The sequence below is a fragment of the Dicentrarchus labrax genome, unplaced genomic scaffold (assembly GCF_905237075.1).
Source record: "Dicentrarchus labrax unplaced genomic scaffold, dlabrax2021, whole genome shotgun sequence".
NCBI classification, from domain to species: Eukaryota; Metazoa; Chordata; class Actinopteri; family Moronidae; genus Dicentrarchus; species Dicentrarchus labrax.
Genome location: NW_026136716.1, coordinates 1,579,069 through 1,601,409, shown reverse-complemented (window position 1 = coordinate 1,601,409; position 22,341 = coordinate 1,579,069). Strand labels below are relative to the sequence as shown.

Genomic DNA, 22,341 nt, shown 5'->3' with positions numbered 1-22,341 from the left:
GCATTACTTAGTCATGCTGCAGCTTATCTCTCTTTTATTTGAGCAATGCATAAATCACAGGTCAGTAATAATTTACGATCTAACGAGTTTGAACTTCACTCAGCTGCTGCAACAGGCCGCAGGTTGTTTATCCTAAATAATTATCTGAACAGTTTAGTTTTCTTCACAGCAATGAATGAAATGCTGAGATATAGGCAACCTGTGAATGGTTTGAAGTTTTTTTGACACCCCTTAAAAATCAAGAAGCCATCGCAACGCCCTGTGAAGCTGTGGTGACCTCGGACCCCCAGGTTGGGGTAGAATATATACACGTTGAGCTTTGTTTTGCATGTAGAACTACACAGAGATAAAGAGTCAAGAAGCTTCATTTTCAGACGTTGCATTGCTCAAAAGTGCTGATACGGATACGTTGCCTGTTTGTGGAAGGATTCTGAACCTACGTGGACCAGCTGGTCTTGCGTGTCGTACTCCTTGCTGCAGCCCTCCCAGTGGCAGTTAGTCTCGTAAACAGCCTCCGGCTCCTGCTTACACTCGTCCCGATCCACGTCGTCCTTTAAGTCCAGCAAGCTGCCGTGATGGTTCTGTGGAGAACCCCAGATCAAACAAACATTTTATGTATATATTCTACAAAAATTGGTTAAAAGAAACTAAAACATGTTCGTTTTTCTCATTGATTTTCCGTGTTGGTTTGCATAAACTTTTCTTCTTCCAAGGGCGTGTTTGCACCGAGCACATGTGGAACCATTTAGGCCTAAAATACAGCTGTGAGGACTCATATTCAGCTGTTTGTTCATATGTTTTACCTGATACGAACACCAGAGACAGTAAATTACAGATTAAAGTGCACACAAGTCCATTATGCTTCAGTAAAGTTAAAGAGGTTGGAATCAGATTTGTTTTGACAACCTCCACCAACAAACACATAGACTTCTGTTTACAGCTGCTGGTTCCCTTCTAATTAGACAGCGTGAACCTGAGCGAACCAAACACGCAAATCCCACAACGTGATCAAAAACGATCAGAGAGGCAGACTGCAGGGACACTTTCAACAGGTGGGAACTGTTCTGTGTAAGAAATGCTAAAGTCTCAGCTCTACGAGTGTCCCACGACACTTCAGAGACATTTTTGCTTCTGTACTTGTGAGGAAACTCAAATCAAACCTTATTCCAACCACAGACTTCAAACAGCCCTTTGAAGAAATGAGGACCAGACAAAATGTCCTCACTTTTCAAAACTACCCTGGTCCAAAAAGAAAAACCCACTCAAAGGCTGTCCTTCTTTCCAAAATGTCACCCCAAGAAAACAATGCCAGGATTACAAAATGTCCCTTCAAAAACTTCACACTTAGTCTTCACACTTAATAAAACTTCCTTACATGTCATTACATAAATGTCCTCATTTTCCAAAATGTCCCCACTTGTTAAAACTACACATTTCAAATGTCCTCGCGCACAGTGTCTAAAACTCAAGTTGTCCTCCCAAAGACAGCTGTACAAGAGCACACGTGCATGTGTAAGACAAAAACTGACACATGGCTCGTCCCACCCGGCTTCCTGTACTCCTCCACCAGCACAAAGACACACACACACCTACACACACACACACACACACACACACACACACACACACAACGTGCTGACTGCAGCATGTTTGTCTCTGCCCCACGCACGCTATCTTCATCAATTCTGGTGGCCCCAAGACGACTGCGCGCACCGCCGTCCCCATGCATCAAGCCCAAACCTGCCTCGCTATCGGAGAGGAGCCGCAAATTTGTCAAAAGAAAGAGAAAAAGGCTCCTCAGATGACAATAAAGCCCGGCCAATATTTCATGAAAATGAAGTGCTCTGGCACAGTTTACAGTGGCCAGGGAGCGGGAGAGAGGAGGGGAGCCGGAGCCACCAAACGAATGGATGCAAAGCTCTTATCATGTGGAGTTTTTCTTTATCCCAGACGCCTTTTACAAGGGGGTCACAGGAGGCTGCGGCTCCCTGGGGCCGCGAGTCACGCCGCGGATCAGGATACGGAGGAGGAAATGGCAAGAAAACATCGCTTTTTTTTCCAAACGTCCTCATTGTCCAAAAGGTTGCTTTCCAAAAACGCTTCCCGAAACTGTCTTTACCAAAATGTTCTGACTTTACAGGAAATGTTTGGAATCACCAAAATATCTAGAACCATAGATAAACTGTACGCTCTTTGGACGATACTTTCTCTTTCAGTACTGCTTTCAAACGTCCTCTCATTGCAATTATGTCCCAACTTTCCAAACATGTCCCAGACTTTAGAAACATAAAAAAAAAAGTTCTCAGATTTTGCAAAAAAAATTTAACTTTCCAAAAATAATAAAATTATGAAAAGAAACTTAGAAACTAAAAACATCCTGACTTTCTCTGAGGTCCTCCCACTTTGTAAAATGTTCCCACGTGCTGAAAAATGCTTGACTTTGCAAAGTGTTTTGACCTTTAAACTCCCATTCCAGTTGTGTCCCAACTTTCATAAATGTCTTGGTTTTACAAGAAATGTCCTCACTTTCCAAAACTTTAAAAAGAAAATGTCTCAATTTGTAAAAAAGTCCACATTTTTCTTAACTTTCAAAAAATCCCCGACTTTAGAAACATGTAAAAAAATAAAATAAAAAAAAGAAGCAAACATTCCTCACTTTCCAAAATGTCCCAATCTTCCTAAAAATATTAAAAAATAATTATATATATATATATATAAATATTTCATACCGGTGAACAAGGAGACAGCGGCCTCAACCCCTCTGCTTCAGTCTTGACCTTTGACCTTTTGGTGATCATGGGGTCAACTGTGCTGCTGACTGCCGAGTCGCCGCTGAGGTTCTGAGGAGAGAAATAAAGGAAAGATCAAAATATATCTGGACACAGAACTTCATTTAAAACATAAATACAGTCATTACAGTGGATTGTATGGAAGCTTGTGACTGCCAATGTTACACTGAAATTATTAAATAAAACAGAAATGTAATTTTCTATTCCATCTCCCCAAATGAATGTAAGTGGAACAAGCTTTATATTTTAAATTCAACCTTAACTTGGTGCCTTCCTTTGCACTCCTTGAGCTTTCACACACATCTGTAATTTCAGGCTGAGTCACTCGACTGTCCGACAGGATAAGAGAGAAATGTTTGGACTTGTGTGGGAGGAGGGAAATGATGGGTCTCCCTTTTGAAACTGTCTCCCCCACCGAGAGTTTAACTCCGAAGTGACTCTCCTGATTACACGTGCTGTGGCCGACGCCGCAAATCAAAACACCGGTTCGCCGTGGCCAAGCGAACGGGGAGGCGGTAACGCTGACATCAAAAGACGTGATGGCAAACAAAATAAACTGTGAGGACAAACAGCACTCAGTGGAGCAGCTAAATTCAAGGTTTGGCTAAATAGTTGCTTCAGAAGTTGCCTGCAAGAAATGCCTAAAGGGCGAACAGTGGGATTTTCCTTCAGCCACACAGAAATAATGTGAATTATAGCAGGAGAGCATTAAAAACACAAATCTAAACCTGTAAATGTTACAACACAAGCTGAAGGTGACTGTCCATCTATGGATGATAGCTAAAATACATATTTACATACAATCGAGTAATTTCTGTCTATATTTGAATACAAAAAAAAAGCAAAAAGTACAAACAGTGTAAAGTAGATTAGACTAAATCAACGTTTAAATATCGTCCAACAAATGGGAAATGTACTTTAACATATTTAGACATTTTGCATGCAACATAAAAAGCTTTTTGCACTCTTTTGTGATATATTAGGACAAACTTTGGAGACAAAAATCTGATAAAACACATTCTGTGTTAAATGTGTTTACCTTGGACGACAGGTCGCTGTTGTGGGTGGGCAGGGAGGAGAGGCCGAGGCCGGGCTGACGGCTGGAGAAGGTGGGCGGAGGTTGGATGAGAGGCGGAGTGTGACCGAAGGCGCTGAGCCCCCGCTGCTGGGAGAGGAGCTGCTGGTAGGCCATGGGGTTGATGGGATGAGGGAAGGGGAAGGAAGGGCTGCAAGGAGCAAAGAAGAAGAAGCTTCACGTCGGTCCTCAATAAGTTAGTGGTTGCACTTGGGATTGAATGAAGACGCAACTAAAGGAATGAGGAGGCAGAGGTGGGAAAAGGAAAGTAGAGAAGTACACTGTGAGGAAGTGGGAATGTAGGGAGGAAAACAAGCATATGGTTAATGAAGGAAACTAGGAAGTAGGGGACAGAAGCAGGAGGTATGACAGGAAATAGAGAAGGAAAGAAGAAAGTATAAGGATGTAGGGAGGAAAACAAGGAGGTAGGGAAGGAAATAAGGTAAGAAAGTAACACAGCGTTGGTGTCGTCCCTTCAGGTGAGTTACCTGAGGCCTCCGACCGACAGGTGTCCATAGGAGCTGCTGGCAGCCGAGCTGGAGCGCGAGTTGTTGATGTAGGCGACCAGCGAGTTGGGCGAGGTGCGGATCATCGTCTGGAGGTCGATGCTGGCGTCCGACAGTGGTGAGATGGACAGAGCCCTCTTCCTGCTCAACCTGGGCGTCAGTCTGGGGCTGGAGAACCGCGACACTGCGGACGCACAGGTGAGTCAACAGGTGAGTCAACAGGTTCATCAATGAGGCTGAGGCTCACCTGTCCATCACCGTAGACAGGACTGTTTTCATCATGCTAATGCTAACCCAGAAACTGTATATTTAAAATCTTCAGTCAGACACAATGGGCTTTGGAGCTGAGAGCCCAGCCCATAAAAACATAAACACACCTCTGAAATCCAGTTATTTAACCATTTGGAAGATTTATGTGGTCATTTGTTAAAGGTTGAACGCTGCTTGTTGTAGGATTTCAAGACGCCGGTGTCTCCACAGATACCTGGTTTTAATGTGACAGAGGTGATAAATGCTTCACATCCTCCATCCTGACCCCCACATCCCTTCAAATCTGATCCAGAGACATCCTCCGTTCCCTCGCGACACCCTAAATACTCTCAATCTAAAAGAATGACTGCTGAAATCTGGCGTGATTGATGTCGCCGTAGCCTCCCCGTGACACCCGAACCCCGCAGACTCAGAACAAACCCTATCAATAAGTGCTCCAGATTGATTCACAGCTAATACAGTAAACAATCTGTTCTCTTGACGGAAACTGAGCCTGGCAGAGGATATTATTGACTAAAGTCTTGTGGAAATTGGTCCAGTGACACATTTTAGCAGAAGAGAAGAAAAAGAAAAGCTAACTTTCTTTAAATAAGTGAAGAAATCTCGCAGTACAGTGAGATATTCCAGTATTTAAATGTCAGGTGAGGTTATAACCAGCAGTTCAAAACACCAAAAATTCAATTTCTAATCATTAAAAGACATGAAATCGACACATTTGAGAGTTTACAACCAGCCCAAAGTCACATTTTTGATTAAAAACAAACCAAATCTATTGAGATTTGCAGATTATTTTTCAGTTCTAGTTAAAAGTGTTGATGTGCAGCATACAGAACAAAATGAGATATTTCTCCCTGGTTGCATTCTCTTTTATTACATTTTATTCTATTTTTATGAAATTATATATTAAAATAAGCCCCCAAACTTTAACAAAACGTTCTCCTTTCCTTCACTTAGATATGCTATCTGCTAGCCTCGCCTGTGTTGAAAAGACAATCACATTTTGAAGATATTATTATTATTATAAGCTATTACAAGCTAACTAGCTAGCTAATTACATAAATTGGAAGTTAATGTTTTGCCAATGTAAAATGTGACTACCGTAAAACTTCTGATAATAGCCCGGGCGTTTATTTGCTTAAATCACTGAACTACCCCTGCCTTTATTGGGGACAGGCCTCTATTTGGGACAGGCCTTTAATTCTTTTGGCAGAAAACTAAACTAAACTCTAACTGCTGCTTCTCTTGAGATTTGTTCAGCAAATTTGACAACTAACATGATGATTATGATGCTTCAGATTTTTTTCCCGTCTCTCTTGTTTACCGTGTTACAGTCGGAATGAATTAACGTTATACTTTGGTGTTGATAGTTTTTGTAAAATCTAGTGAACGATTGAATTGTGGAGAATCTATAACTGATCTAACGATGTTCATTATGTACATACTGACAGAAGTTTAAACATTTATATTTGTGTAGGAGATCAAAACGACTCAAAACTCGCTCAAGCAGGCGACCCGGTGGGTTTTAAGAGGTTTTATACATCGAGATAATTTCTATTCTCTCTCTCTCTCTCTCTCTCTCTCTCTCTCTCTCTCTCTCCCCCCCACTGGTCGAGACGACGACCACCCACCTAGAGCCGGAGGCCTAGGTTTCTGCCTTTTACCGGCAGTTTTTTGCCCTTTTGGTCTTGCTCATGGTGGTACTGTTGGGTCTGTAATTAATGTTAAAGAGTTCTAGACCTGCTCTATTTGAAAGTGTCCTGAGATAACATCTGTTATGAATTGCCTACAAATAAAATTGAATTGAATTGAATTGAAATTGAAAAATTAAATCCAGACCAGGCCTCTATTGGAGACCTGCGTTTATTTGTCAAAACATGTAGCCACACCAGGCTTTTAAAAGAGACCTGCGTCTATTAGGGACCCTGCTTTTATTGGAAGTTTTACAGTATATGTAGCTTGTGCCTCTTTTATTTTTCAACCATCTTTAAAATGTGGTTGTCTTTTCAACATAGACATGCTAGCACATAGCATAGTTGACCGAGGCTGAAAAACTGTTAATGCCAAAAAATTATACACACATTATTACTCATTGCTAATATTTGGAAGGATGCACTTTATAATACGCTAACACAGGGGCTCGTCCTGCAGTTCCCCCCAGCCCGCCCTGCTCTATCCAATGAGCTGCTTTGACACTGATTAAGGAGAATGAAATTCCTATCAGAGCGTCCAGGTGGATGATGAAACAAAGATCACAGGAGAGGCATATAAATAAAAAAGGCTTGTATACATTTTTCATGTCAAGCAACTTCAAACGGCCGAGGGGCCTTCAGGTATCGGCCACGCGCTGCACAATATTTCTCCCCGCCGACCCTGAGCCAGCGCTTTTCCATAAACATCGAGGACTTATTGTGCCGCTGTGACATTTCCAGCGTACGCCATCGTCAGGCACAGCAGCAGGTATATTTAACGCAATAAATGCCTACTTTGATCCGGCGCTTTGCTCTGAACCTTAAAAGGGTAGCCGTGTCTGAGAGGGAGACTGATGGTGGAGGGGGATGAACACCAGAGAGTGTAACGTCATCTGTGTGATGCTACGTGCCAACTTCTGCTTTCCCTGCTCTCCCAAAGAAGTGGCACTTCCTGTTTGTCTCAGATATACTCGCCATGACCATAACTGCATTCAGGGGTATTTCTGGCCCAAACTTTTGTAGTTTATATATAGAAATAGATATAGAAACATAGCCACCTCATTGGCTGCTGCTATATATCTGCATGGCATATGATCTCTGCTATATTGCAAAAATATAATAATCAAAAGTGAGTAATTCATATGTCATATGACCTCTGACCATGTCTAAAGCCACATTAAAGGTCTAGTGTGTAGGATTAAGTGGCATCTAGCGAAGGTCCATCGCCTCACCCCCCTTTCAAGTTACAGGCGTACAGGGAATGACAGCATAGATATAGAAACATAGATAATGCCTTTTCATTCTGACGTGTGTCTGTGCGGTCGCCATATTAGTACTACTGAGTACTGAGGTTTTAATGCTTAAAAATATCATATCCGCTTCAAAATGTGACTTTTCAAGGACAGACTGAAACTGACTAAATGCTCAGCAGCAGTTTTTGGTTCAAACCATCTATTCAAGGGAGAAAAAGTTATAATCTTCCAAAAATAAAACTGGATTGTAACTGAAAACATTTGATGAATTCAGGCAATGCACCAGCCGTTACGGTCAGAGGAAAACTTGCACGGCTCAGAGGCTGAACGAGCGGTCAGCCTGGCTCGAACCCTTCCCCGCAGGTTCAGCAGACGGAGCGCAGGGTTGTGAATGAGCCCGCTGTGTTGTGGTGTCGGAGGCCAAACTCTGCGCTGCTGAGAGCGGCGGCAGGCTGCCAACAGCGAGAAAGCCGTCCAGCCGGGCTCACTAAAGCTGTCATAACTTAGTTTCCAGCCGCCCCGAACACTGTGCAGGCGCTGGGGCCAAAACAAACGGAAAGCACGTTTGGCTCTGTCTCGCCAAACTGTCATTGTTAAGTTATTCACTGAAACTGTTGGATGTGGCTGTGAGAAGAAAAATCACTGTACTTGCCAAGGGCAGTGTGTGTTTGGTTATTTGAAACTGTGGCACAAACTGAGAACATTTTACTCCTCTACAAGAGCAAGTAAGGCTTTTCTTTCTCAGCTCTTTGTATGTTTGTCAGTTTATCTTTGTATGATGGGTTACATGAGCAAGATGTTCATATTGTGGAGCAATTAATCAAAAACCAACAGTTGTCCTGAAAGGTTGGAAAACATTTCACTTCTGCCTGTAATTTGAATCCTTAAAGGTCCAGAGTGGATTTAGGTGCAGATCCCAACTCCCTCACTTCATCCTCACCTTCTAAACAAGAAGGAGAAACTACAGTGACGATCTACAGCCAGTGTTTGGTTTGTCCGTTCTGGGCTACTGTAAAAACATGGCGGGTCAACATGGCGGACTCCATAAAAGGCGACCCTAAACATCTGTCGGTTCATTTTAGGTTGAAAATTTATCTTCAAAGAGTGTAACTCAGTGTAACTTCAGTTCTGCTAGTTCCCTCCCTCTCCCCATCGACAAATGACCACAGCAGTGTAGCAGGAACAGTGAGCTAACAGAGCTAACCAGGCAGACTCTCTGTGTCACTAGAAGCACATTCACGCAGTTAACACTGTTTTTATAGAAATGTCTGACGTAAAGTCGTCCCACGCTGTCCACTCGATGTTAGCATTAGCCTTGCAAGGTTCAGGGTGATTTAAAACAGTAGAGTTCGGCCATTTTCAATTTATTTCCATAAATTAGATGTTAATATTAACATCAGCATTAATGTGTTTCAACACAGTACCGTCATAAAATGTATATTATTATATTATTTGTCTTTTTAATTCGCTCCTGCTTTATTTTTATTATTCTTGTGTGCTGCCTAAAGTAACTAAGAAAATGGTTGTCAGTCATGGTCCTTTAAGTGCCTTGCTCAGGAGCTCCTCGAGGACGGAGCATTTTTTCATCTTGTTCTCTTTCCCAGCAGCTGCAGCATCGTTTGAACCTGCAACCCTCTGGTTTCAAACAGTCGGGTTACATACAGACCACAGTGGCACCGAGAGCCTCGGGGGCTGCGCACACTCACTCTCCAAATCACTCCACACACACTCACCCTCCCCGCAGCGGCTGCTGATGTATAAATCACAATGGAGGATTGGGGGGGGGGGGGAGCGAGTCGAGCCGAGCTTTTCCATTGGTCCATTTATCAGGGGAAGTGGCACATTAATAAACACATCTCCCCAGAGGTGAGAGGAAGTAACAGAGATGAATTCGGCTGCTAGTCCTGAACGGCTTCACCCGAGCCGCCGCCACGATCAGCGATAACAAAAAAAACAACACACCTGATCCTCTGCACCTGCCCCCCCTCAACAATCCTCCCCCGTCACCGCCACCGTCAACCTCAGCTACATCTCAACTTTAGCTGGTTAAATGTCCAAATTAGCGTCCCACGACACCCGCCCCCCCAAACGGTAATAAAACCTCCCGAGCTGAGACGTCCCTCGAGAAATTTATGTTTTTCTCTTCTGTGGATTCTCATCATTCAAATTCCACATGTCCTGGGATAAAGACATCTCCTCCTCCTCCAAGTCTCACAGCGCCAATTTCTAAACAGATAACATATGTTAGAGATTTGTACCGGAGGACGTACTTAGAAACAACCTTTTAGCCCCCCTCCCCTTTCACTCATTAAGGACGGGAGTGAAAGCAAACAAAGCAGAATTAATCGGTCGGGAAGATTACACGCCGTCGTAGGAATAAGCTGAACGCCGGCCTGGACGGTTATCTGAGAGTCTGTGACAGGAAGCGAGGGTCTGATCCACGCCAGATGTGGTCTGGCTTCCAGTCTGAGCCCCCCCCCCAATAAAAAAACCCAAAACAAAACCCTGTATCTTTGTAAAGTCTGTAGAGAGTTTATAGGGAAACATTTTTATGTTTAGCAGTCAACCTGCAGCCTGTTGCAGCAGCTGTGTGAAAGTTCAAACTTTATACTTTAGTTATAATGTAAATTATTAAAATAAAGCTACAACTTAAAGGTCCAGTGTGTAATATTTAGGAAGATCTATTGGCAGAATATAACTATTCATTAGTGTATTATCACCTCAAAATAAGAATCTGTTTTTTGTTGCTTTTGAATGTTTTTATCTACACAGGCGGAGTCCGCCATGTTGAACCGCCATGTTGCTACGGTTGCCCAGAACGGACGGACAAACCAAACACAGGCTATAGGCTGTTTTTTTGTGAGTTTAATGACCACCGTAGTTTCTCCTTCGCGTTTGGAAAGTGAGGGTGAAGCGAGGGAGCTGCAGTCTTAAACTAAAACCACTAGATGCCACTAAATCCTCCACACTGGACCCTCTAAATCAGCGGTTTCTCAACCTGGAGGGGCAGGCTGACAGCAAAAGTAAGGCTGTAACCAGGATTGCAAAAAAGGTAACTGTCATTACAGTTAAAGATGTAATCAGATTACAGTTACATTTAGTAAAAATGGGGATTATTTAGAAGGATTACAATTTTTATATACATGTTCTTTAAAAATACACAAAATACAAATTTTTGATGCTAAAAATCTTTCAATCGTTGTCACATTGTTCGGTTGTCTTACAGGATACATCAATACTTCTTATTGATATTTCTTGTTGTTGAGGTAATCCAAAAGTAATCTGTTACTTTGCACAGTGACGCTCATTGCATGGAAACCTCCGAACTAGAGCACTGAACTGTTTTATTAATCCTGCTCCTCCTAATTTCTCCAAATGCCACACTTGCTTTACTTTGATGCTTTGATGATACTTGTTGAAACAATTGATTGATTAGTTAATTGGCACAAACAATCAGTCAATTATGAAGCAAAAATTTCAAACACTCTCGGTTTCCAGCTTCTCTCTGTTTTATATCACTCTAAATGTAATCTCTGACAGATTCTGATCCATAATTATCATCATTTATGGACATTTTGTTATAGACTAATTGATTAGAAACAACCCGAATACGCCAGTAAAACCAACAGGAAGTTCAGAGGCATGAAGTTTTCACCGAGTGGAAAACAGTTTAAATTTCAAGTCATTGTCTGGATTTACATTTCAGAGCTGAGATCGATCAGATCGCTCTGCATACATTTCCTCGCAGTTGAAATCAATTCTCTGTAAATTGCCCTCATTTAGCATCGTGAAGTGCAACCCAGACTGTGTGATGTTTATCTGAAGTAATTACGGGGAATTATTGTGGGGGAGATTGATTAGTTATGTCTGAATCTTAATGGGGTCGCCACATGTGGGCAGATGTCAGAGCTCCTCCGGGTTTCATGCAGACACGTTTTTGTACCAACGGCTGGAGACTAAAAAAAACACACTTTAATTTTTTCTTGCTCAAGGCACGTCAGCGAGGAGGCTGCTAGTTGAACGCCAGGTTTTAAAGTAGAATTCTTCATTAAACCTGATTTTTCTACTTTGCAGCTTCACTTCAAACTTTATAATGAAGTAATTTTTGTCTGTAATTGAGTCTTTAAAAGTTTTATTTCCTGAAGACAAAAAGGCAAACTTCAGACCCCGATCGATACATATCAACACATCAAGGATTCAAGGTTATTTTATTGTCATTTACAGCGTTACAGAATTAAAAGATATAATAATTAAAAATAAAAATAAAAACATCCGTCTTTAAAAATTTTACAGTCAGAAACTGGCAGCTGTGGTTGCCAGAACTTTACCGTAATAAATATGGTAAAGCGTTTTCTACTATTACGGTAAAAGGATGGTTGTATTATTTAGTTTTAATCCATATTTTACCTTAACAGTCTGTAACATAAAAAAACTACTTTATTACATATAAATTCACTTAAAATGACGTATAAATAAAGTTTAAATGAAGTTTAAATAAAGAAGATATCCCGTGTTTTACTGTTACAGAAACTTATTTACAGTTTATGGTCTTTTATGGTTCACCCTCTTATAGCTATCTGCCTCTTTAGCTGCTAAATGCTCCACTATGTAGTACACAGGTTGTGTGAGTTACTCACCGTCGATGGGGGTAATGTAGTCGGATAGGTGAGCCCCCGCCGCGGCCCCGGCCCCCTGCATGAGCAGCTCGCCGTACGGGCTCCGGTGGCTGGCCATCAGGTGGTAATACTCAGCCGGGCTTGCCCCCGGAGGAGGAGGAGGGAGCCCGAACAGCCCGCGTTCCTTTAAATGCTCGTGGGCCACTGCAGAGGGGGAGAGAGAGGGTGGGGGGAGGGAATGAAGAAGGGAGGAGAAAGTAAAAGGAGGCGAGGGGTGAATTCCTGGTCTGTCTCATGCTGAGGAGATCTTTGAATGGGGTCGAGGGGCCGAGGGGCCGAGGGGCCGAGGGGCGGGGTCAGTGATGTGCAACGGCCCATGTAGGTGCTCCCACCCTCTCCTAAACTAACACCATGTTGTGTTTCAGTATCTCTGTATTAAAGATCTGACTGAAGGTGCTCTTTTCTCAGGAAGTAGCAGACTTTCACATTAAAAGCTCTCTCAGACAGATTGGAACATGTTGAAAATTAAATAAATGAATCTAAAAACATCAAAATACAACAAAATGAATTTAATAAATGCATTTTGTTTGTCACAATGAGCAGGATATTTACCCCCTAAATAAATCTTTATCTTAATAGTGAGGGGTGAGAACCTATGGAAGCCAATGTGTCAAAAGAAAAGATTCTGTAATGAGAAAGTTTCTCATTAAATCACTGACACAATCAGTTTTTTTCCCGTCACATTGGCGGCAATGGGCCTCCATAAGAACCAAGGATGTGACATTTGATCAACAAAAAATAACTTAAATATAAAATTCAAACAGGTGAAATTCTTCCGTACATTACGCCCTTTTAGCCCCAAATAATTAAATATTGCCTAATGACTTAAAGACCCACATTTCCTCCTTAAAAACTTGAGAATGATGAGGGGAGAGGAAGATAAAGGCCCACAAACGAGTGCTGATGAGCGGATGTTGTCAGATGCTGTGGACGGTCTGTCGGTGAAAAGCGAAAAGGTCACCTGGAACACATAAAAGCCGGCGGCCTCCGTTTCCAAACCCCTCGTCTTTCAACAACCTATTTGCATTCCCTCTCTCGCACGGCTTTTATCACGACCGGATCTCAGGCTCGGCCGCTATTTAAGTTTAAAAGCGTCGCCACATTACCACTGACAGACTGTAAAAGAAGATTTATATCCTGCCCTGCCGCCGCGCTCCAATCTGTTATTGTAATTCAGCGCTGAAGAAAGAGTTGTCATCGGGATATTTGCTCAGCAGCAGCTCTGGTTTTCTTTTATCAACCTCCACAGATTTCCTTTTAAAGGTTCCCCTCTCGGTTTCAAAGCACCTGGGAGCAGCAGGTCAAGGTTTCCCCCAGAGCCAGTGCATGTTAGAGTGTTTTTGTCTCTTTGACCACAACAACAACAACAACAACAATGCATTTACTTTAATAACAACAACATATACTGTATTATAACCGGCAACACTTCCTGTGATACATATGATAACTTATACTGTTGTAATGTGTCGTTATAACAAGATATATTTAGTTTAGTTATAACAAGAGAAGTTATAACGTAAAATATTTCATGGTACAATATAACTTATTGTTATAAAAGTGTTGTAGGAATATGAAAATATTTTTTAGTTATTTCAAAACTACTTAAATCTATGTCCAATAGAAGAAACTGTAAAATATGTTAAATGTTAAAATGTTCTTTGGAACCAAAAGGTAGAAAAACAGCCAATTTTCAACCATATTTAAGCGAGTTTAAGCCCTTTCTTTACTTGTAAATCACTAAATCTCGATGAGATTTTGTTGGTAACTGATCGGTATGAATGTGATCATCTATCAGAGATAAATCTACTTTCTGTGACAGGACTTTGGTTGGTGAACTTACGGTCGGCGGGGCTGAGTCCTCTGGCTGCGGAGATCATGGACAGGGTGGGGCTGCTGTGCACGGAGCGCAGGTAGTGCTCCATGTGAGGGTTGACGTACGGGTGCGGCGGGCTGAAGGGGGAGTCTCCGGTCGCCACGGCCGCGGGCGAGAGGCGGATCAGGGAGATATCGGAGATGACGGGGCTGCCGCCCAGACCTGCGGGGCTGGACGAGAAGAAAGAAAAGAAACATTTGCTGTTTGGACACAAAATGGGGTCCCAAGGAAATAGTGTATGTGTCAGGGACTATTTCCAGTGGCGGATTAATCCACAAAAGGATGGCTCATTGATGTGTTTTTAACAGGTTTCAAATACACTGTTTAAAGTTCATGTTCAGACTTTATGAGTAAACATCTCCTCTTTAGATGTTGCACGCCATCAGCGCGACCACCTGAAACGCCGACACCCTCGACAGAACTCTAGTAATCCATCTGGAAAACCCGATCCTCCTCCTCACCACCGAGGGTGAGCTCAGACGGCGTTGAGAGTGAGATCACGTCTAACGCGGAGCCTCTATCGAGCGTTTGATCTGAGCGAGTCGGAGGAAGGGGTGAGATCGGGGTCACGGGGAGGGAGGAGGAGGCGTTGCGTTGGCGGGCAACCACCTCTGCAGATGACACCTCTCCCCGCGGGGCGTTTGTCGGTGTCATTTATCGGCGTCGGCTCATCCGGAGAGAGAATTTAGGAAGATGAGCCTGATAAATGAACGTACAGCCGACACCTCCGTCAGTACTTCTGTCTGACATATCAAATATGTTCAGGAAGGAGATGTTTAATTAAGTTTACTGAATTTAAAAACTTCAGTTTTCAGGTAGGTTTCCTACAGCAAACGAAAACAATCTAAGAACCCAAAGCTAGTGTGAAACATTTTAAAAAGTAATGGACTTTACTTTACACTACGTGTTGTTTTTTATTCTCAAAACAAAAAAGGATCTCCTCCAGTCCTTATCGATCCTTCTAGTCCTCACAGGGAATTAAGATCTCTTACGACATCCAGTGTGAGCGCCTCCAGTTCAAACATTATCACTATCCATTCTCTTTTTGTTGGTGCTTCCTTATCTACTCCTTCCTTAGTTAGCTTTTCTGTAACCACCACTTCTAAGGATGCTAGCTTTGCTGTTCTTTTCACTGACACTCAGATACAAACAATAGATAAAGGGCATGTCAGGCTTGTGTGTGTGCATGCTTATACATTTGTTTTCACAGTCCACCAAACATTCATTGTCTGAACTCTTGGAAACTGAAGATAATCTGATCATAAAAGCAGCAATTTAACAAGAAGATCTTAAACACACACCAAAATGTTATTCATTGGACTAAAATGTGCTGATCTCATGTTTCACTGCTTCAAAGAGTCGTGTCCGAACATCAGTGTCAGTAAAAGACTTTCACCTGGAGGAAAAAACTTTTTTCAGAGTGATGAAAAGGATGTTTTTCTTTCTCTTGAACTTCCAGGTTGTTTAAGTACGGAGCCCCAAAGAGGACGAGAAAAGAAATTAAATCTGAAAGAAAAACAACAACTTGAGGAGGCAAAAGACACATTCATTCTTCAAGTATTAAGATAATTAAGTACTGATTCAGCTTCAAATACAGTCGACTCTCCCTCTCGTCTTTTACGTCTTTCTTTGTTGTTTTCATCATGTTACGTCCATTATGTGTGCAACGTGCACTTGATGTTTGGAAGACAATGATGCAAATAATATTTGTCAAACATTAAAGTAAAGCAACAAAGTATTTATACTTCCCACCTCTGCTTTTAAGTGTCAGAGTTTTATTTTGAAATTAAGTCATGGTTTTTATGGCTAACTGAGAGAACGAAGGAGCAGCCAGGTCCTCTAATTTATTATTATTTATTATTCATTGTTCTTCTTTACCTCTTAGGGACTCCATATTTTAGACTGTTAAAAACAAACACATGATCAAAATGCTGTGTCTTAAAACCAGGACGCTGATGTTAACTCAGCTGATGTTTGAGGTCATGAGTTTCCTCAGTTTGCCAGATCATACCTGTCATTAAAAATACACCTTCTCCATCATCCAGCATCCAACAAAGGCTTTATTACCTCGCAGCCAGATTGTTGGATTGCATCACGAGTGAGGCAATGTTCCCCTCTCTCTCCGTGCACACGATAAATAAAGATCTGATTTTCCAACCAAAAAAACCATAATCACCCCCACAGCCCGTCTGAATTATTAACGCTCTCATCATGTAACGGCCTGCAGGTGAGCTCTCTGGATGAGGTTTGTTTACCGTGATAATGAGCTCCTGCAACAATCGCAGCCTGAATCATACAAAGCGTATAAATATTTCTCAGCTTTGTTCAGCAAACTCTGTAAAGTAGAGGGCACGCTTAAGACAGTGCTGAATAACTTGTGTAATATTCAGATGTTCAGACAGGGTCCGACTGCAGGGTGAGATTTCTGGGCGTCTGCACGGCCGGCGGGCGAACACAATGCTTGGCCTCTGGAGCGTAACAGGGTTCGGCGCCGGACAGCAGGCGGAGACATGGGGGGGAGGGGGGTTAATTTCCGTCGCTCTAAACCAGGGCTGCCATAAAGTGGGTGGGGGGCTGTCATAAAGTTAGGGTGTCGAGCAAAAAATCTATTAAAAATGAAATAATAACAAATTATATTATATTATAACATGTTTTGTTAAGTTTATTTAACTTAATCCTCCAAAGAAACCAAACATTTAAGTTTTAAACTAAAACAAAGTTTGCTGACCTTTATCATATTTATTATTCACAGTGAGCTGTGAACCCGATCTTTAATTATTTAGCGTAGAAAATAGTAAATTAGCGGAATTTTTTTTTTCACTTTGATACATTTTCTGACCAATTTCTGAAATACACATATTTTGTTTGTTTCTAAAACATAAAAAAAAAGTTCTTTCTAAAGAAGAAAAGTAAATTATCATTAATTACTATATAAGATTAATTCCTAATTTAAGAGCTTGTCTGAAGTGGAACGTATGACATGCTCTCAGGTTGATCCATTTTCTTATTTGCAATGCATGTTGCAATGTTTTTAGGCATTTTTATCGCAACTAAATTGCGTGAGGAAGTAAAGATCGCAAAAATTGTTGCGAATAATTATTTAGAAATTGAAGTCAGTACAACCTCCAGTATCTTGGTGATGGATGGCTTAATGTTTTGTGCGATGGAAAAGTTGTGATGATTGGATTTGTTTGCAGACTTCACGGGGATTGGTTGAATTTGAGTTAATCGCAACTTACTGGAGAGACGGTGTAAAGTCAGATTTCAGTGTCAGTTTCTACGTCACACCGCTTTATCAGAAGCTGTGATAAAGGAAGTGCAACTAGCAGCTAAAGAGGCAGATATTTTCTGTTTCCTGATGTGTAAATGTCTCAGTGAAACACATCTGGATGATGTGAAACAACAATTTACTGTTGAGTTTTAAAGGAAGGCATGTCACCTCTCACACCTCCTGGCAGACATTACCTTTCTCTCTGTTCCTTTTACTGCTGTTTACATTTGTTTTTTATTGGCAGCAGCTGCTGATATTAATGCCATTAATGAGGTGTATGACTTTATAGTCAACACATATTCAGCCCTGAGTCACAGAAATATAAAAATGATGATGGTTGTAATGTTGGCGGATGTTGCGATTGAAGCTTTTTCTACCCTGACTTTCTTTTTTCATCTAACTCTCAGTTACTCAGTTACTGGTCAATCTTGAATCTGTCAGCAGATTAAAAGAAAAGTTTATTATTTGTGATTTAGAGCTGCAGGGATGACGTATTTTTGCAGTCTAACCAGGAACTTGTTGGAGCCCCAACTGCTTATTTTGACAGAACAAAACTTAAAAAACAGATCCCGTTTGATTTAAAACAGAGAAAAGTTGCAAATCCTCACATTTGTGGAGCTGGAAGATTTTATGTGATAAATACGTTAAGCCAACTACAGAGATGCAGTTATGTGAGCATTGGCTTTTTTTACCACCCGTATTCTGACCCTAACCACCTCACTCTCATACCTCAACCCAACCAACTAAACCAACCAAAACTAGCCAGAAAACATGTTATGTGGGTGTTTAGGGGCGCGTACCTAGACTCACTACGCAATAAGAAGTAAGGGTACTCATGTGGACTAAAATCAGGAGTGAGTCCCGTCTGGTTTCAGGCACTGATCGTTCAGTAAAGGTTGTATCTGAGGTACCTGGATGTGTGTTATTGGGGTTAGAAGTGAAAATATGCATGGCATTCCTCTACAAGCATCTGAAGTATGTTCTTTTTTTTTTGTTTGTTTGTACCTGCTGTACAGTTCTTTTTTTATTATTTGTATGTGTGCTTATGTGTGTGAAAGTTGTTTCTCAGCGACACCAGAGATGAATTACAGTGTGACAGTGAGTCTCGTCTCCGGTGTCGGGCTCAGGGAGCTCTCTGATTTAGATAAATCACGCCGTCCAGCGTGCGGCTGAATAAACTCCCACTGTAGGTTTTATGAGTCTGCTGCTGCGTGAAGCGGACGCCTCAAACTTAACAGGCAACAACCCCCCCCACCCCCAGCCAAAACCACCACCTCCATCCGAAACCCCCGAACGCCTTCCTCCTCATGCAGAGGAAGAACTGACCTAGATACAAAACAAACAGATCTCAGCACTGCAAATCATGGCCTCCTTAAAAGTCATTCAGAGCTGGACACAAACGTAAGAACAGGTTGAAGCTAACCATGAAATACGAATGCAGTGGTGATTGTTTAAATAACGGGAAGGAAATTAACCTAGTTTGAGTACATTTATTCATGAATAGCATTGTGTGTATGATTGAGTGGCATCTAGTGGTGAAATTTCAGATTGCAACCAACTAGGAGAAACTAAGGTGGCTCTAAATGATCGCAAAAGATCAGATCCAGAGCTCGTCTTTCGTTTGTCTGTTCTAATTAATTAATGAATCTTTAACACCTATTTAACACTTATTTTAAGTTTTTATTGACATAACTGGTCTGTGATGATTAAATGCAACTCTTGATTGATTACGCTACCTAGTACAGTAGTATTAACACAGTACATCACTTGAAGCGTGGCTCAGTTTTTTCTCTATTTCTGGCTATTTTCCTTACGAATATGTACAATTTCAGGGTCTGTGACGTATTTAAACCTGCATTCTCTCTAATGGCCAGCAGGGGGAGCTCCATTGGCTGCAGTAACACAGACACCATACAGTCTTATGGAGAAATAAGTTGACTTCTCAGTTGATTTATGAGCTCAGTAAACAGTTTCCGAATGAGTTTCTGGTCTCAGTCTCTAGTTTCAGTCTTCTTCCATACAGCATGATGTTCATTTAGTAAATGATGGTCCCATTTAGAGTAAAATAGACCATAAAGCAGGGTATGCTTTAGGGCGGGGCTACCTTGTGATTGAAGAGTCATTCTCAGTGAGTCCATCCAGCTCAACGAAATGAAAAATACACAAAAATCACAATAAAAACATGAAAAATATGAAGACTGCAGGAAAAATTGACAAGAAACATGCAAAAAATACACACAAGACAAAAAAATCACATACAAACGCATCAAAGTGTTAAACTAGGCAGTGCTGATCAGATATGGATCCAGATTCTGTTACTGCGTTGACTAGTTCTCTCCTCAAATCTGTTCACAAACAGATTTTACTGTTTATCTGGAATACGAGAATGTGTTTGGCCAGGTGAGCCGCCATTGTTTCCTGCTACTGACGAGTCGAAACTGTGCATCCAATGAGAGCAGCTCAACTCGCTTTACATGACCTCCGCTGGCTCTGACAAATTGTCATGCCAACGACCGTAATCACCAAACTCGAGGTTTTAAAACTCCACAAACCAATGGGTGACTCATGTACATTCAGGCTTCACTGTGATTTACCTGACAGGTAATAACTGCACTTTTACATTTAATTATAAACTCCACTGTAAAGTCCTGTTTTATCTCAGCTCCCCTACACGTTGCTTGTTTCCATCCACAGAGATGCCGTCACAGACGTGTTCCCTCTCATGTTCCTCTTCCCGGCCTCACTGTCATTTGCCGGCGACGGCGAGGGAAGAAAAACTCTGTGGAAAAAAGAGGCTTCCCCGTGGCTGCTTTTTTATGACAGGCTTGACAAAATAACCAGCCCTCTCATTACGCTATATGCAAACAATGATAAAGGGGACGGCGCGGAGATGTCATGTTAGACAATCAAGGAGGGGACCTCTGACACGCTGCCACGAGCGTATAATAAAGTGCCGCGCCAGGCGACAAATGACACCGCACTTAATTTGCTGCGCAATGTTCCTGTAATTAGGTGAATTTGGCACAGGCAGGGGGGAGCGACAGCTAGATCAAGGTCTTGATGAATTAGGGGTCCACTGTCAAGATCAAATCACATTAATCAAGGTGGCCGAGTCCGCGGACAGCCTCCCCCCCCGCCCTCCGCTTTCCCAGCGGCGTGATGAATAGCCCTGCTTCCGCCAGGCGCGAAGTATGCATCACCATCAAATCTGTGAATTTAAATGTAAGAGTACTATTTGGAGAATTCTATTGACTTTTTTTGTCCCGGCGCCAGTTTTTCTTTTGTGATAAAGTAACTTTAAGCTCCTGCAGAGAAGCTCGTTGTTCTGTTTCAAAGTGTGCCACAGACTCAGACTCTTCTACATGCTGCACCACTGACCCTTTTTTTTTCATTTGACTCATATTCACATTTACATGTTTTTACTTTTCATTTAGCTCTTGTTATGTGGGGATATTCTCAAACATATCCAGAATTTTTAAAGTGGAGCTCCAAAAAAACCCCAATAATTAGCTTCTCAACACACCAATTTTTAACCAAACTGACTGATTTCCAAGCCACTCGTTGGCACGTGAACACACCATAATCCTTACCAAATGAGTCTTCAGTTTCAGCGTCAACAAAAATGTGACTTTAAACAGAATGAAACCACAGAAATCTCACTGCAAGGTCCATTTAGTAGCTTTTTAGTATTCTCGTACGGTGGTTACCAACCTGGGGGTCGGTACCCTCACTAGGGGTCACCAAAGCTTCATAAGGGGTTAAATTACACTGTAAAGTTAATTTAACTAAAAAAATCAACAAATAAAAAGAACCTAATCAAGAAAGTTTTTTAAAGTCACAAATTGAGTTTGTGTAACTTAAATCATCCATATAGATCTTTTCAACAATCGCATTACAGAGTATTTTTTTTAATGTCTAAACTGTGATGACCTGAACACAAGTTGTATTAGAACAATAGACCAGTATCAGGGAGAAGAAAACACAAGCAGCTTATTAATTATGTTTGATGGCCAAAACACTGGTTTGACATATTTTAAAAAACAGCAAAAAGGTGTCTTTTCTGTGGACTAATGCATCCGGATACAAACAACAAACCTGTAAAGTTGAATTTTGTATTAACACACAGTATTTTCCTTCCAACCTGAATTTCCCTCAGGAAAATAAATGGGATTGCATCTCTTATTGAACCCCCGCAGCAGCCTGGAAGTCGGACCCCGCCACCAGCGCTGCTGCGGCACATGCAGCCTTGTGACCTCTATACTCCGGGAGTTTAATTACCGCGCTAGCTCCGGGGCAACGCGGCCTGCACCACACAGATTAGCTCCACAACAAGCCATTAATGAATATAAAGAGGTGCCGGGCGGAGGTTGGATGTATTATGTCTACGGTGATGGATCCGGCCCTGCTGCTCGCCGCCAGTGGAGCGAGCTGCAGATTGATACGAGACACAGATTTATTTATTCTTTAGCTTTTTATTACGGTAACATTTAATCAAGTACTGTATAAAAGTTTCAATTTTCAGCCACTTTTACCTGCGTTTTTATACTCACTCTCCAAAACATATGATCAACTTATAGAATATGATGCATTGTTATAGATTAAAGCAGTGATTCCCAACCTTTTTGCTTAAGGGAACCCTTATCTATCACTGAGTTAATTGACTATATTCAACAAATACAAAACGACTGATAAACTGTACAATGAACCAAAACAGTGAAGACAGTAAAACCAGAGATTCTGATGAATTTTGAGCAGATTATTTCCTGTGAATGTTGATCAGAGATGAGTTTTTCTTATATTTTTAGAAACTTTTTCTACAATTGTGTCTGTACTCTGTCTGAATTAGGTATTTATTTTATTTTCAACAATCGACTTCATAAGCTGCTTTTTTTTTTAAATTCATAGTTTTCTAATACAGCTTGTGTTCAGGTCATCAAAGT

At 41.6% G+C, this 22,341-nt stretch overlaps 1 protein-coding gene across 1 annotated transcript in view; it reads right to left on the bottom strand.

Annotated features, from left to right (window-relative positions):
• Positions 1 to 22,341, bottom strand: part of LOC127378610 (zinc finger protein GLI2-like) — a 68,317-nt gene that overhangs the window by 9,492 nt on the left and 36,484 nt on the right. Inside the window, exons 4-9 of the mRNA XM_051427653.1 lie at positions 14,098 to 14,300; positions 12,219 to 12,401; positions 4,353 to 4,554; positions 3,829 to 4,015; positions 2,730 to 2,840; positions 441 to 581 (exon numbers count right to left, since the gene is read on the bottom strand). Of these exons, the coding sequence (XP_051283613.1) occupies positions 441 to 581; positions 2,730 to 2,840; positions 3,829 to 4,015; positions 4,353 to 4,554; positions 12,219 to 12,401; positions 14,098 to 14,300 (1,027 nt within the window). The remainder of the gene's footprint in view (positions 1 to 440; positions 582 to 2,729; positions 2,841 to 3,828; positions 4,016 to 4,352; positions 4,555 to 12,218; positions 12,402 to 14,097; positions 14,301 to 22,341) is intronic.